Genomic DNA, 16,877 nt, shown 5'->3' with positions numbered 1-16,877 from the left:
TGGAATTGATTTTCGAGCAAAAACATTTCGAAAGAACGTCATCGTTCAAAAATTATGTTTAAAAACATTTTTTACTGCAGAAAAAAAGATTATAACGAAAAAAATTTATATTTTTACAATTATTCAAGTTTAATTTCAAACAACTTTGAAGTATTTGTGCTCAAAAAGCTCGAAAAACTTTCAAAAACCAGAATCAAAAATTCACCGCTCTTAGCGCTCCTATGCTCGTTTGTCCAAACTACTAAGTATTTATTTATCTCTTATTTTTAAATCCAAAAATAAACAAAAAAGTTGGGGAAAATATAGAATTTGAATTTTCTCTCAAAAAGTATTAAAAGTCGCGTTATTTAATTAGTTTAATTGTTCTGTAATGTTTAAAAATGAACGTAAATCATACCCCAGATAAAACCGATTGGAAAAACAAGATCATCAATCGAATTGAACGAAGGAATCGGGCACAATGTTACTGCTACCAAGACCTTATCAATTCTCGTAAGTAGTCTTATCAGTGAAGCGAATTATTCGCTAAAACTGGTCTAAAATAAATATATTTCATGGATATTCAACTTATATTACATCCTACTAGTCCCTAGAAATCCACCCTACATAATTTCCAGGCATTTCATACACAATGCTGCCATGCCTTGTACCTAATCAGTCCTCATCAACATCACCTGTTGTAACTGGAAAATCTTTCATCATTCAAAGCACACTTTGTCACATTATTAGTCATTTATGTTTATTTGCATAATACGTAATGCGAAAACATATCCGAGACAGTATCGATTCGTCGATTTATTTCGTACTCTCTTCTGCAACGACTCTAACACTTTGTTTAATTTACAGACAATCGTTTATTCGATCAAGCCACCGCTCTCAAGTCGGAAAATATTCAGCTTTCTATACAACTAGAGAAACTTCGTCAAGAAGGACTGCTAGCTATAAAATCCGACGGTACTAACGATAATGTTCGAACAGTAACCAGCGAACAACTCTTAGCTTTAGAGCAAAAGCTTCTCGCTCAACAAGAAGAGCTCACCGAGATCCATAAAAAACGTGGCGAAAATGTACAAATGATAATCGATCTAAGCAACGCGGTTACTGAAAAAGACAAATTACTCTCCATCAAAGAAGAAGCGTAAGTTGACTTCGAGTGAAATTTCAACCGTATATTTGACGCTAATTGCCATTCGAACGATTCGGTTCGCCGTGCGATGGAACTTATCCAAAATACGGTTTTATTTTTATTCCCATTTGTTTTGTTAATTGTTTGCTTGTATTTTGTTATCGATACGAAGGTTACGTTATGTTTTATGACGTTATTCGGCTCCAGTAAGAATACACACTCGTTAGAACTCATCTTCTCTCATTAGAACGCTGCTGCGACAATAAGCGAACATTTGCGAAGTGTTTGAGAGTATTTATTTATTTTTTTTAAAACGCTCGAAATTACGTCGGTGTTCGAGTTCGCAATGAGTCAGCGTTGTAACATTTGAAAATTTTCTTCTTTCCTGCAAATAACGGAAACACGTTGCAATTGTAGAGCTGCCAACTCCATCGAATTCGACTAATGAATGAACTTCAACCTTGAAAATTTTCGTTATCCTTCATTTTTTCATATTCCGTGTAATTTTTTCTTGAACTATTTTTAATTTGTCGTTAATTCCATTAAGACTGGTATGATAATTAACGTAGATAACGCGCATTTTACTATGCATTTTGTTTTGTTAACGTGGTCTTCCGTTTGTTATCGTGCTTGTTTTTCAATGATGTTTCTCTTAGTTCTTTCTTGGTGTTTCCCGAACGCAGAATTCACGATAAATTTTATTTTTATCGTATCTAATTTGATAAAAAGACGTGAATGAAGAAATTAGGTATAGAGTGTTAAGGCCTGGTGAATATTTTCGCGTTACAAAGAAACAAAAGTGATAGTTGAAAGTCCAGTTTCGAGAACTAATTATTTATTCGAATGATATTAATGTTGATAATTTACATTTTTAGGAGACGTTTCACGTGTTTTTCTATCGATGCGTCTAATATTTATGGAATCGAGTTGAAAATTATTAATAGGCTACTTATATTTCATCATCATCGAAGATGTTTTAATCTTACGAGAAAAATTGCTAAAAAAATACCGAATCTGACAGCTTACATAAATTCGATGCATTCGAACGAGACAATTTTCAAAATACGTGACCTGATCGAAATGACGCATCGAAAAGTACCGAAAAGGGCAATTTCATTATTAACAGAGGAGAAAATATCCATAGGAAAACTTTCAATTGCAATTTTTAATTAAAATCCAAACGAAAACATTAAACCGAAATGTAAACTGAAAGATTGCGAAACGAGTAGAGAGAAAGTAATCAGTCGATATGAACGAACCTCCAAAAAAAAGCAAATAAAATCAACCGCAATGTTACCCACCCTTTTGTCGTCTCGACGTCGAAAACAAAATACCAATGAAATGTTTTCTACTAAAGATTCCTTCGTATTGTTACGCAACTACGTAAGCAACAAGTGTAAAAATAGGGTGATCGTAAAGTACGGTTTTTAACACAGTTACATAACGCTGTAAATATTTTTTCAATTTCGTCGTTTACCAAATCGACTAATTGTATTTACGATTATTTTTCAGATTGAAAGAAAGCATGAGCGTGATAGCCAGTTTGAATGCTGAAATAAAAATGCATCAAGCTAATCATAAACAATTGGAGTCGTTGAACCAAGTGCTCAAAGATGAACATCAAGCTCTTCAGTTGGCCTTCACTCATCTAGAAGAGAAATTGAGAAAAGCTCAGGTGATGTGGTTTTTTTTTGAAATTTTATTTATATTAAAAAACAATTTTAATGTTCAACACCCCCTCCCCATCCCCCGATTCCCACCGTTTCAATCCATTAATAGAACGACAGACAACTAACGTAAACGTAAGATAGGGATGTGGGAACTCGTTTATGAAATCGAATTAACTGTAAGTATCATAATATGAAAGATATCTGCTGAATGCCGCGTTCTTTAACGTTCAACTAATTAATCAATAATTCTATACGCCTACGCGACGTTTTACATTTTATTGCGGTGTAAACGAATTCATCGTGCCAATGATTTTGAAACCATTGAACTCAATTGAATGTTACGTGCTTGCGAAAACATTTCGAGAATATGTTATGTCACATTATATCGACTTTTTCGTTGTTTGGATGTTAACCAATCGACGTGATTAATTGATTTTTATTTCGAACGTGATTTTTACCTCTTGGATACTGAAAGTAAAATCTTTTTATTATTCTGAATTGAAAGGAAGTGAAAAAAATTATGTTTTTTATTGAGAGTTTTAATTTCAACACAAGATGTTTTTTTTTTTTTTTTTTTTTTTTAAATTCAAATTTTTATGAAGCTAGTATGAATTTTTTTTGAAACAATTGAAAAAATGTAATTTTTTAGTTCAGAATTTGAAGAAGTTGGATTTTTTTTTCAACAAGTCAAATCTACTTTGTGGCATGAAAAAATGTTACAAAATGAGTGTAATTATTACACTATTTTACCTGAGTTCATTAAAATCAATTAAATTGAAGGTTTCTGGTGTATATTTTTCATGTATCATAATTTCATATGGCATAATATGAAAATTTTCGATTTCTGTTTTGAATTTTCGAGGGCCCAAATGTGAATGTTTATTTCAAAATAAGAAACAAATTGACTCGGGCAAAGTCAGGGGGGAAGTTTTTTAAAATTTGATTTGGAGAGGCCTGAAAAAGATGTTTGTTTTATGTAGGAAGTTGATTTTTTTGTTTAAAAAAAAGAACTTTTGAAAATGTACATTTTGAGGGAACTAAAAACGATGTTTTTTAATATTTTTTGGCTTTTAAAATTTTAGAATTTGAAACATTTTTTTAGGATGTTAATTTTGAAAAATAAAAACATAGAACAGGCCCAGGTGAGGGCAAAAGCTCTTGAAAATTGAAAATTTATAAAAACAATATTTTTTGTGCGAAAAGTTGATTTTTTTACTTAACTTTGAAAGTTGAATGATATTTTTTTTTTGAAATTTAGATTTTGAAAAAGAAAAGAGCAAAAACTTTTGAAAATTTGTGTTTTGAGAAGTAAAAAAAAACAGGATTTTCCTTCATCGCAGGCCCTTCTTTTGCCGGGCTCAAAGCAAACTGCCCCCTTTGCCCCCTCCTTCTCGACGGCCCTGTCCATTAGTGAGAATATGATTCATTTTTCTTAAGATGCTTCATTTTTGTGAAGTGATATTTCGAGCTGCAGGAGTTGGCTGAGAACTGCAACATATCATTTGTTTGGGATACAAACTTCAAGATTTTTTGGAAAAAAAATCATCGGTGCTTTGGAAAACATTTATGTAAAAGGAAAAATATTGAAGGTTAAAGTGATTCATTCTCATCAAGGAGGCTTTGTTCTTGATATATTTTGAGCTAGACAAAAATTTGAAAAAAAAATCTTCAGAAAAAAAACAGTTTTTGAAAATAATCAGGATCTTAAGACAAGAAATAAGGAGATACGTACAAATTTTCCTTCAAAACAGTGGGATTTGTTTTTTATGAACCTCATTTTTGAAATACTTATATTTTGAATTGAAATTACAAAGTTCAACCGATGAAGGAGGTATCTCAAGTATGTAACAGAAAAATCCTTCGACCGGACAAATCCAAATTGAAAGAGCGCACACCGATACACCACCATTCACCAACCAAAGTTTCAGGTGCTAAAGTGCACTTTTAGATTTTTGGACAATTTTTAACAATCAAATTTGAGTCAAAAATATTAGAAAAAAAAAACAAAATTTCATCAAATTGAAGCAGAAAGCTTACACAGGTACCCTATTTTCAACCCTCCTTCCCCTCCTCCGCCTCAAGGCTCTAATCACGTTTGTACGTGCTAAATTTAATTTGAACGGTTTTTATGGTACATTTTGAAAATTTAGAACTTCCGAAATATAGCTGGAGTCTCCAGAACGGGTTGCAACCATCTCTAAATAGAGTGTGAAATGAATTTTAGCTTTCTAAGGGCATTGAATCAAATTACGTGGACATTGCAACTTTCAAAAATCTGCTGGGGGTTCCTAAACTTCTCCTAGAGTACATAGCAAATTTTACTTTCCACATAATTTGATAAAATTTTCATTTTTTATCCAAATTCAATTTCTAAAAATTCACCAAAAATTGAAAAATGCACTTAAACGCCTGAAATTTTGGCTGGGGCGTATTTTCGCGTGCTCTTTCGATTTAGTTGTGTCCGATTTAGAAAAATGTCTGCCAGTTGGAATACCTCACTTTGTGAGAAGCGAACCATAGATTTTGCTCATTTTTTTTGCCTCTGCATAAAACCAAAAAAAAAAAAAAATGAGAGTCTTATGAGAATTTAAATTTTTCAAAATAGTTCAAAAATTGCAGAATTGATTTTAAAAACCTATCAATGGCCAATTGAGTAGGTACGTGTAAATATTAATGAAAAAATGATAACACAACGTATAAGCTGCTGTCAAACAAATTGTTGGTAGTTCAACATAAAGTCACATTATAAAATACACTACCCTATTAACAAACTATTCACATTAATCAGTTTTTGATTCTTAAATGAATTTGAAAATTGGAATTCACCCAAATGGGAAATTTCCTTTAAAATATTGCAAGATGATAAAAAAGGCGAACATATGCAAATAATGGAAAATTTTCATCTAATAAAATCACGTATTTTATCAAAGAATTTGAAAGTAAATTCAGCAGAAGACCTCTTACTTTATCTTCCTCCTCTCCTCAACCTAACTCCTCTAACCAAATCAACATCTCTAGAAATGCAACAACACTATAAAACCTCTTAAAATCCTACCGCAATAATAAACAGACTCACATCAACACCTAATTTCAATCGTTTTGATCTCGCACATGTAACTTTAAGAAAGCTACCAGTACCAGCGAAGTATACCGCAATGAAAAAAGAACGTTGATAAATAAATTAATAAAACTACATCATGTGTCAAAAGAAATCACGCCCTCGGAATCCCTTTCGCGTTACACTGACCCGAATCCCAAAATTGTGATCGGTGTAGCGAAAAATGTGCGGACGGCGACACCAACGATGTAGTACTTAACGTCAAGATCACGCTGGAACATCGTACCCTGCTTGTCGTACACGAGAGTAGCAACAATGCCGCCGATTACTCCACACATCGGTCTAATTATAGCTGATAAAAAACAAAAAGCCACTTGGTAGGAGAGTTTTGAAAACATGCTCGAACAAATACGCGACTAATTAAGCGAAATGAATCGCACGCAGCGACTCCGACTTCGAGCTTTATATACTCGTACAGTAAAAATAAAATTTTCAAAACGCCATAATTAGGTAATAACAAACCGACAATATACCCGAACTTTGAAAAAATTTACTCGATTGTGCGACACGTGTTCGCGAATAAAGTAAAGAGAAAAAAACCCGACAGCCACCTCTCTTCGTACTATGTCCTTTAACGAGGGATTTATTACTGACAATTCGGTTAAATATAGATGTATTTATTTATATTTCATTAAAAGCAGGCTACAAATTCGCCGATTCGTAAACATCGCAAACAAAATATAAGTCATCGCGAAATCGTAGCCATTAATTAAGTCGTCGCCATGCCATCGCCACCGGAGTCGTGACGCATTTGCAGAAATCTTTTCCTCTCTGCTGCGAGGATAAATATACGAGTAATTTTATCCTGTCCTGCCACCGATGCTTTGAAATTTCACACAACTTTCAATACAGACGCCCATCATTTCGAACTTCACCAATTCGTCGACGAACAAAAAACCACCGCACTCGAAAGTTCTTTATTCTTTTCGGGGCATCCATCGATGAAATATTTGTAATCTGAAATCGCTGGCCAAAAGTCAACTTTTTCTTCAACTAATTTAACGCGTAAACGTGAACTACGAGCAAGCGATGCATGCATATTTTTATATGCAACAATGTAACAAGATTTATCGCCATCAAGTTTATACACAACTTTTACAACATATTTCCAACAAGCGTACTTCAACCATTCCATTCCATCCGGCGAAGAGAAAAATATTTCGCGGAATGATAAACAAAAGAGAAAAGAAAGGGGAAACTTTCACCATTGAGCACATCATAAGCGAATAAAACATTACATAGAGAGTAAGTACGTATTTCGGCAGAAAGGAAATGGCTGACAATTTAAATACATGTAAGAATATTTTATACAAAGAGAAAAAAATGAGTTTTTTAAAGAAGGGGTAGGGTAGGGGTGGTTTGACATTGAACTACATCCATGAGTAAGGTTCTCGGGAAAAAGGAAATGAATGACGATTTGAATTATGTCAAGAGTAAGTATGTAAATTATAATCTTAGGCGGGGTATAGGAGTCAAGAGGAAAGTAGGAGGAAGGCGGGTCCTAATTGTTTATACTTAATAGAATGATATATTTTCCGTTTTCATGAAGAAATTTTAAAATGTTTTTAAATTTTATCTTCCTCGCTTGAGAATATGAGAAAGAATCCAAAAAACACATTAGTGGCTACTCTCACGTGGGTACCTCTCTTTAACCACCAAGTGTAGGTATTTTAAAAAATATATATAGATCAACTAAGTTCTAGGAATAATGAAAAATGAATTATTTTTTTAAATTATTGAACAGAAAAAAATGGATCGATTTGAGCACAACTCTCGATACTATCAATTGATAAAAAATCAAATGTAAAGAAAAAAGAATCGGAAAAAAAATATATTCCATTCTATTCTATTCCTCGGAGAATTGTGGTGACTTCTTGGTGACAGATTTACCAGAACTCATCAAGTTGGTTTATTGCCTTTTTTATGGCGAATTGTTGGTGAAAAAACCATCAGAATGCCTTCATGGCCCTTGAGCATTTTTTTGAACGTCTGATGACTTTTTGGTGAATTTTGGTGACTTTTCTTGATATATTCACCAGAAGTCACCAAGTTGACTTTTTTTTAGGAGAATTTGTGATGAAAAAAACACTAGAATGTCCTCATGACTGTAGAAATGGTTTTGAATGTTTGGTGACTTCTTGGTGAATTTTGGTGACTTCTTGCTTACAGATTCACCAGAAGTAACCAAGTGAGTTTTTAACTTTTTTCATAGGTGAATTTATGTTGAAAAAATCACCAGAATGTCCTCATGACCCTAGAAAATTTTTTGAACGTCTGGTGACTCCTAAGTGAGTTCTGGTGACCTCTTGGTGACATATTCACCAGAAGTCACCATGTGAGGTTTTTGTTTTTTTATGACAAATTGTTGGTGAAGAAATCACAACAATGTCCTCATGGCCTTTGAAAATTTTATTGAATGTCTGGTAACTCCTCGGTTAATTCTGGTGACTTCTTAGTTCTTGGTGAAATATTCACTAGAAATCACCAAGTGATTGTTACGAAAATCACCGGAATGTCTTCATGGCCTTTGAAACATTTTTTGAATGTCTGGTGACACCTTTGTGAATTCTGGTGTCTTCATCGTGACAGATTCACTAGAAGTCACCAAGTGATTTTTTGACTTTTTTTTCAGGTGAATTCATTATGAAAAAATCACCAGAATGTCCTCATGGCCCTTGAAGCATTTTTTGAGCATCTGGTGACTCCTCAGTGAATTCTGGTGACTTTTGGTGACGGGTTCACCAGAACTCACCAAAAGTAGGTTTAATGTCATTTTTAAGGTGAATTGTTGGTGCAAAAACCACCCTAATGTCTTCTTGGCCCTTGAAAATTTTTTTGAATGTCTGGTGACTCCTTGGTGAATTTAGGTGACTTCTGGGTGACATAAATTCACCAGAACACCAAGCTGGTTTATTGTTTTTTTATGGCGAATTGTTGATGAAAAAATCATGAGAATGTCGACATGGCCTATGAAAATGTTTTTGAATGTCTGGCTACTTCTTGGTGACAGATTCACCAAAAGTCACCAGGTAAGTTTTTGACCTTTTGTTGGGTGAATTTATGATGAAAAATCACGAGAATGTCCTCATGTCCCTAGAAATTTTTTTGAATGTCTGGTGACCCCTTGGTGAATTCTGATGACTTCTTGGTGACAGATTCACCAGAAGTCACCAAATGAGTTTTTTGTCTTTTTTATGGAAAATTGTCGGTGAAAAAACCACCCTAATGTCCTCATGGCCCTTGAAAATTTTTTTGACGTCTGGTGACTTCTCGTTGAATTTTGGTAACTTCTTAGTTCTTGGTGACGGATTCACCAGAAGTCATCAAGTGAGTTTGTTTTTTTTTAGATGAATGATGAAAAAATTACCAGAATGTCCTTGTGACATAAGAAACTTTTTTCGACTGTCTAGTGACTTCTTGGTGAATTTTGATGACTTCTTGGTGACAGATTTACCAGAATTCACCAAGTGGGTTTAATGTCTTTTTAATGGTGAATTGTTGGTGAAAAAACCACACTATTGTCTTGATGGCCCTTGAAAATTTTTTTGAAGGTCTGGTGACTCCTTGGTGAATTTTGATAACTTCTTGGTGACATATTCAGCAGAAGTCACCATGTGGGGTTTTTGTCTTTTTATGGCAAATTTTTGGCAAAAAATCACCATCATGGCCCTGGAAACATTTTTTGAACGTCTGGTGACTCCTCGTTCAATTCTGGTGACTTCTTAGTTCTTGATGACGGATTCACCAGAAGTCACCAAGCTGGTTTATTGTCATTTTTATAGCGAATTGTTGGTGAAAAAATCACACTATTGTCTTGATGGCCCTTGAAAATGTTTTCCCCCAAAAAATGCTGCTTTTGCTAAAATTGTCAAATGTTTACTCTTTGATAAAATCCTAAAGATTTTCATTTTTTTTGCAAAACTTGTCAAGAATTCTTGCTTTTTTAATAATTAACGAAAGATTTTTGCTGCTTACGTTAGCTTTACCAAAATCCAAAAATGCTCTCATTTGCAAAAAATTCTGAAAAGTCTCACCTTTTTTCCAAAAATTGTCAAAAATCCTCGTTTATTTTCCAAGAACTTTTGAAAAGCCTTTCCTTTTGCTAAAATTGTTCAAGTCTTACTTTTTCCAAAAATTCATTATTTTATCAGAAAGTCTAAAATTGTTGAAGAAATCTCTCTTTTATTTCCAAAATGTTCAAAATTGTTCAACTTTTCAAAATTGAAAATTAGAACCTTTTCAATTTCAAATTTTTATGCATTAAAATGTTTTGTTCGCGTTTGGTCGCTACTTACTTTTTTAGTATAACTAATGTTACCTTTTTTTGGGAAAAAATTCATTACGCGCCTTGCATCAATTTCCTCAAATGAGCCCCATGAGTTCAAAATGTCACTTTTTTTTTTTGCATTTTTCGGCACACCTACTACCTACTCGTAGTTTGCAACATTCTCAGAACTTTCAACCCTTCTCCCCCTCAATTCGTCTCAAGATCATACCTCAAGTATAATTTTTTAACAAATATTCTCGAAGCTTTTCGCTTCATTATTTCAAATCGTACGTATCATTCAACTAGTACAAAACTTCTCAACTTGATGAGCCTTCTCAATAACACCACCCTTGTCAGCGATCGGCTCCGACGTTTATTTTCGTGCTTCGATAGCTCCACTGTCAATAAAGTTGACCGATACGATAAATCATGGCGTGTAAAACGCAGCTTAATTAAAACACCCGGCTCCCAGCACTTTCCCGTCAAGGTAGCAGGGTCATAGATGAGGTTTGGAAGGATCGGGGGTAAATTACTCGATGAACTTTACAGTCGACGTGTAATTTTGAGTGAATGAAAATAGGAGAGAAAAATGTCACATACCGTGTTGATGAAATGCTAACACCAACAGAATCACGAACGTGGTCGCCGTATAATTGTACGACTATTATTCCGATAGGCTACACCTCCCTTCGTTTCGTTTTTATCATTTTTTTCCTTTCTTTTCTTCATTTTTATTTTAGACTCTGTAAGAGTATATCGGCGGTGGCGGCGGTGTTTTTTCAAGTGGGTGTTGCCATTTATAAGCACCGGAGCCTTATTTCTTGGCAAACGTTTGTGCGTATTTCTCTGTACACGAATACACATGATTTTGAATCAGTGTAGCGAAAAAATTTTCGTTATATCGCGATAACCGCTGTTCGCGATTAGTTTCGTCATTTTTCACCTAATTGATCGCAAAATTTTATAATATTTTCTCGTCGCGAGATTTTTTAATCGTTGAAATATCTTGATAAAATTTTAAATTTTTCGAATCCTCGTTGGTGTGAGTAATTTGGTGATAAGGTGTACTGGGTGTTGGTGCCGGTAACGGTGGTGATTTTTCATCTCAAGTGGCGGGGTTTCGAGCACGCGTGTGTTTTCTTTTTTAATGAATGACTCATCTTCTAGTCAGGTAACGATGTGTACTTCGTGTAAGTTTTACGGCAAATGAACTTGTTCTCGTCACGAGGTATTCGAATGGGCTCACAGAAGGTGTGATTTGAATTGAAAAAAAAAAAAACTGTCGTTCTATTTTTGGGATCCCTCTTACACCCGTAAATATATTATTTTTTATTTTTAAAATACCCGTGTGACATTTTTTGACGAGTAAGTTTTATTAACCTCCGAGTGGTCTTTTTTTTTCCTATCGTATTACAGGATGAAAATATGGAATTAGTCGATCGACTTAAAAGATATAAATTCAAAGATGCCGAAAAACTCAACGAAGAGAATGAAAATTTCATCAGGTAAGATTCGTTTTTAATTTTAAACTGGATTCCAGCCGGCTTGCTAGATTATTGTGTAAATTTTGATTGTTTCATTTTTTGACGCAGAAAACGAAATGCTAAAATGCAAAAAGAACTCGAAGATGCTGCCAAGGATATGAAAGGATTGTCACCGGATAGTTTGAATTTTAAAGATTGCGGTGCTCCTGCGTTCTCTCTAAATGCCATTCCTACCAAACCTTATTTACATTTTGTGAGTATTTTGATTTTTTTATGTTTTTTTTTTTGAAATTGAAAATGTTGCGATTGACTTGTAACTGTTTCTCTCACCTATGGCAATAGTTTTGAAAAAAAAATCTCCAATGTTGAGTGTACAAGTCAGCGAATCGGTTCGACCACCTTTATGTTCTCTAATTTACTCCTTTTCTCTTTCGAAGTTTTTTTTGTTGAAAATTATTATTTTTTGGATGAAATAGAAATTTTATAAATTGAGAAATAGGACCTGACTACCAGCATTCTAAAAATCATCGACTTGGATGCTTCAGTGTAGATGCCTTCATCCACCTTACTCATTTTTAGTTCAGATGAAAAATCAAAAGAGGAATCTAGAGCGCGTGACAAAACGCAGAATATAAATTTCCCAAATCCTTCGAGTTATTATTTTTTTTGGGGGGGGGGGGAGGGAAGGGGGTGAGATACACACTTCGAGTAGCTCTTCATGGCTTCAAAAAGTAATTTTGTATCTCACATGAAAACATGATGTAGAATCCGATTTTAAAGCAATTTTTGAAATTCACTTTTTTTGAACCCTGTGCCCATTTTTGAAGTAGATTTCGTTTGTATAGTTATAAAGTCTTCAAAAGAATAATTTTAATGTTCCAAACGATTTTTCTCGTTTTAAATTTTATCATTTTCCTGATAAGAGGATTTCAAAAAAAGAGTTGGTTGGTAAAAAAATTTGTGATTTCGATGTTCAATTTTATTTTTGATTTTAAAAAAAAATTATGGTTCAATCTTAAGAAGTTTTTTTTTACTTTTTGAAAAAATTCTTTCAAGTAATATTTAGGAGAGTATCTGATATCTTTTTCAAATTCTAAAAATATCCAGTTCGATACGCTATAAAAATGTCTAGTATTTAAGAAAGTGGTGCTGAAAATCGAAGAAATTATTCTGAATTTCTCATTGGAAAAAATCCCTTGAAAATCAGTTTTTCTCCATTGTTGTTCGAAGTGTCAGAAATTTCTGATTTGGTGCTAAGGAAGTTGTGGAAAAATTCAATTTTAAGGACCAATTATGATTCAGTTTAGTGGGTGTCGTTCTTGTCTTCAAGAACTGCTTTAGAACTTTTTTTTTTTTTTGGGTGTTTATAATTGCAGGATTATTACACCCGTGGAAAGAAGGGTTTAGATTTGGTTTATTTATAGGTTGGTGTTTTTTAGTAGGGTTATAAATTTCTGGATTTCAGCAGGGTTATCTGGAATGGTCATTGAATTTGGGTCTATTTGGAGAGATAGTCTTGTTTGCTGTAGTATTAGGACAGGTGAATAGTAAATGATGGATGGATGTAGGTTCATTTTCACAGAATTGACAGGGGGGTTTTGGAAGTTTTTGATAGAGATGAAGATGGAGAGGAGAAAAAAAATCCGAAAAAACCCCCCCAAATGGATGTGAATGGGAGAGGGTAAAATTTTAAAAATACTGTGCTCAAGACCCTGCAACAATTTTGAAAAAACTCCACAAAAATTTTGCGTTTCGAGTCGCAGATTTTTTAGACACCCTGTAGAAAAAAGCTACTATTTGAGGAAGTGGCATGTGTGCCTTTTTTCCTATCATTATCAGCTGATGAGAAAGGAAGCACGTTATTTTCATCTGAAGTAATTGATTGTAAAATTGAGGAGGGGAGAGGAGGTAAGAATATTCAAAAAAGATTCTCAAAAATGTTGTGAGTGGAGAACAATTTTTTTTCTGGTTAGGTAATCTAAGATGCTCAAAAAGTTATGCAAAATGCTTGGCACATTTTAATTTGAAGATTTTGCAAGACATTCTGGAAATATCATATTGAAAAATTTTTCATCGATATTTTGTTTAACAATTTTTCGGTATAAAGAATTTCTAGTATAATTTTGCCTCACCTTTGATGTGCTTTCAATTTTTAAACATTTTTTAATTGAAAATTAATGAAGAAAGGAGGGAACATATTTATATCTAAAATCTTTTAGAAATAAATACGACGCCAAACAACTATAAAAAGGCTCAAATGCTTTCTTTGTGGTACTTGGGGAAATATAATGCGAATATTTTCAATTTCGGTTGTCAGTTGACCTTTTTTGAAGGAGTAAAAAAATTAGTAATTTGAGTTTTCATCAATTAAAATAGTTTTTTTTCGGGGGGGGGGGGGGGTTATGGCAAAACAAAATTTTATCATCAATTTGTCTGAAATAGCTGCCCAAAATATTGAAAAAGTTCTTGAAAAATCGGAATCATTGAAAAAACTTGACAGAGACTGTGCTTCAGTTTCAGTTTTCCTTTCCTGGTTCATTTCTCCATCTTTGCTTCCCCTTCCCTCTGCTCTTATTTCTTTCGAAGTAAGTTGAAGTTTATTCTGTGAGTGCAAGGCATGATTTTTCTTTGAAAAATTTTCCAAAGGTTGCAAAAATTCTCCACAGTATGATGTAATAGGTTATAGATCGCGAGAAAAAAAGTTGGAGGATTTTGACCAAATTCAATGGAGACTTTCATTTCAAGTTAAACGACGTTTAAAAATTTTTTGGCTCCGGAGGTGCTCATGGAAGAGAGATATGGGTCGTCTAAAAAACGATAAAATACCCAAAAACTCTAATTTTTTTTTGGTTTTTTGAAATTGGCAATAATCTCTAAGAAATTGGCACTACCTATTGTATTCTAAAATATTTTCCCATCTTTCAATGTTTTGGTCTAATATTTGGGAAGAAAAATATATTAATTTTAAATCAACAAATTTACCCTAAAATAATTTATTTGCAAATTTTCGACCGTTCAGTGAAACCCTGAAATGGTCTTGGATTTTTATGGCATAATGGCCTCAGTCGACACAAAATCTCAAATAGAACTATCTGTTGAAACTGGGCCATTTTTCCTAGAAACAAGTATGGGGGGTTAGGGCGAAAAACACAATTTTTTTCAATAGGTAATGCCATCTCTTTGAGGACCCATATCTCTCCTCCGGAGGCATCTCTGGAGTTAGAACCTTTTTTGAATGCCTTTCAAGGTCTTTAGTAAATTTGGTAAAAAAAATCTTTCGATATTTTTTTGCAATCTCTCCCTCCCCCCTCCACCCAATGATGCAATTAAAAAAATCACAAAAAATACCAAAATGCTGTTTCCAAAAGCTGATGTCTGTTCTCGTTTTTATTTAGTTTTCAACCCAACGCAGCGAAAAAACCAGCAATTTTTCGACGACGCTAACAAAAATAACCCTTATTTGCATAATTAATCGATACTCGACTTTATTTTTATTTAACAAAATCACCTAGCTGATTAGACTTTCAGGTGTCGTTTTGTTTGTTTGTACACTACCCGTTGTACATAAATCGAAGCGTTTCGAGTAAATTAGGTACCTACTACCTACCTAGGACCTACGCAGCCGAGTAAATAATATCGTTATCTCATCGTGTCAATTTTCGCGTTCACTTTTTCAACAACTCTCGTCGAAAATCGAAAACGACCCCTTTACTACACGGTGTAAATTCAATTCGCAATAACAACTCGTCCAAGATACTATACCCACCGCTGAGTGAATTTGATACTTATCACATCATGTTTTCCTTCATATTGTTTATTAATTTTAATAATTTTATCGATCGCTTATCCCCCACCTTGCTTTTTATCGTAGAACTAATTCTAGTTTTGTTTTTTTCTCTCTCTCTTATTTGCAGGATGCTCACGATGGTGAAGTAAATGCCGTCAAATGGAGTCCCGTCGATCGACTAATTGCCACCGGTGGGGCTGATAGAAAGGTTAAATTATGGGATGTCTCTAAAGGTACTGAACATCATTGACGTAGATTTATAGCTCTTTATACATAATCTAATAAACCCGTTGGATAAATATTCTTTTCCAAGTAATGAATTGTGTTTTTTTCAACCTTTAAATACGAGTATGTAAGTAGTACGTAGTAAGCATCGCAACGCAGCGATAATTAGACTATATAGGAAGAATGGGATGACTTACATAAATGTCGATTTGTATGTACTACAGCTATATACTTATGCCAATCTTTCTGCATGCATATTATTTGTACTATTTTATGCACTAGAGAAAATTTTATTTATCGTGTTTATTTTCGAAACGAGCTCGTTTTACGAATTTTTTCCATCGTTTTACGACTCAATAAATAAAACATCTCGTACTAAGAAGTCTACATTACTGTAGAAAATTCTAATAGCGTGTTAATGTAACTATGTACAAGGTGTAGGTACTCGATCAGGGGGTTGGAGTGGTCCGTTCAATTGCCAGATTATATACTGCACGTGCCTCTTTTCGTCGCGTTTCCCTTAAAAATCGAGTTTGGTCACGACGAATTATGTTATGGCTCCAGAAAAATGGGTCTAGTGCGAAAACATCAGTAATGCAGACCTTGAATACGAAAAATACAACCTATTTACTAGTTTTTTTGGGGTAATCTGGGAGGGAGGAGGGGGGGAGAGAAATTGCAAACTTTGTCGCTAAAATGTCAAGTTTAATAGCCACGTTCAATTATTACTTACCTACGTGAGTTGTTTTTAGGTCGTTTTGTGAGAATTTATACCCTTCTTGAGTTTTTTTTAACGATGCGAATGGACTGTAAAAGTCGAGCTGTGCTTTTTTTCGAAGAGATTTACCGCCTAAATTAATCTGTTTGTAGGTCACTACGTGTAGAGAAAATTTTCAATTTTTTTTAACGATTTGTTTTCGTGCTAGAGAGAGAAAGTTCATCTTGCTGAGTTGTGAAATTTTACGAACTTGATTTATATTGCTGGTGAATCTATGAAATGAAATAGGTTTAAAATTTCCCATTTTAAAGAATTATTTTTTATTCGGACTATTCAAAAAAATTTCTTTTGTAAATTTTCTCTTTTTTTTGGTCAAAAATGTGTTTTTAATTGTGCTTTACCGAGTTAAAATTTAGATAAGAATTCAATTTTTCAAATTTGGCGAATTTTTGTAACTTCAAATTAAATCCTTTATTAACCAT

At 33.7% G+C, this 16,877-nt stretch overlaps 1 protein-coding gene across 1 annotated transcript in view; it reads left to right on the top strand.

Annotated features, from left to right (window-relative positions):
• The first annotated feature begins 275 nt into the window (after positions 1-275).
• Atg16 (Autophagy-related 16) overlaps positions 276-16,877 on the top strand; it is a 452,024-nt gene continuing 435,422 nt past the window's right edge. Inside the window, exons 1-6 of the mRNA XM_065357133.1 lie at positions 276-492; positions 847-1,138; positions 2,639-2,801; positions 11,598-11,686; positions 11,774-11,918; positions 15,580-15,685. Coding sequence (XP_065213205.1) covers positions 381-492; positions 847-1,138; positions 2,639-2,801; positions 11,598-11,686; positions 11,774-11,918; positions 15,580-15,685 — 907 coding nt within the window. The 5' untranslated portion in view covers positions 276-380. The remainder of the gene's footprint in view (positions 493-846; positions 1,139-2,638; positions 2,802-11,597; positions 11,687-11,773; positions 11,919-15,579; positions 15,686-16,877) is intronic.

This window comes from Planococcus citri, chromosome 3 (genome assembly GCF_950023065.1).
Source record: "Planococcus citri chromosome 3, ihPlaCitr1.1, whole genome shotgun sequence".
In the NCBI taxonomy this organism is placed as follows: Eukaryota; Metazoa; Arthropoda; class Insecta; order Hemiptera; family Pseudococcidae; genus Planococcus; species Planococcus citri.
Note: the sequence above shows the minus strand (reverse complement) of the source record. Positions and strands in the feature narration are given on the sequence as shown.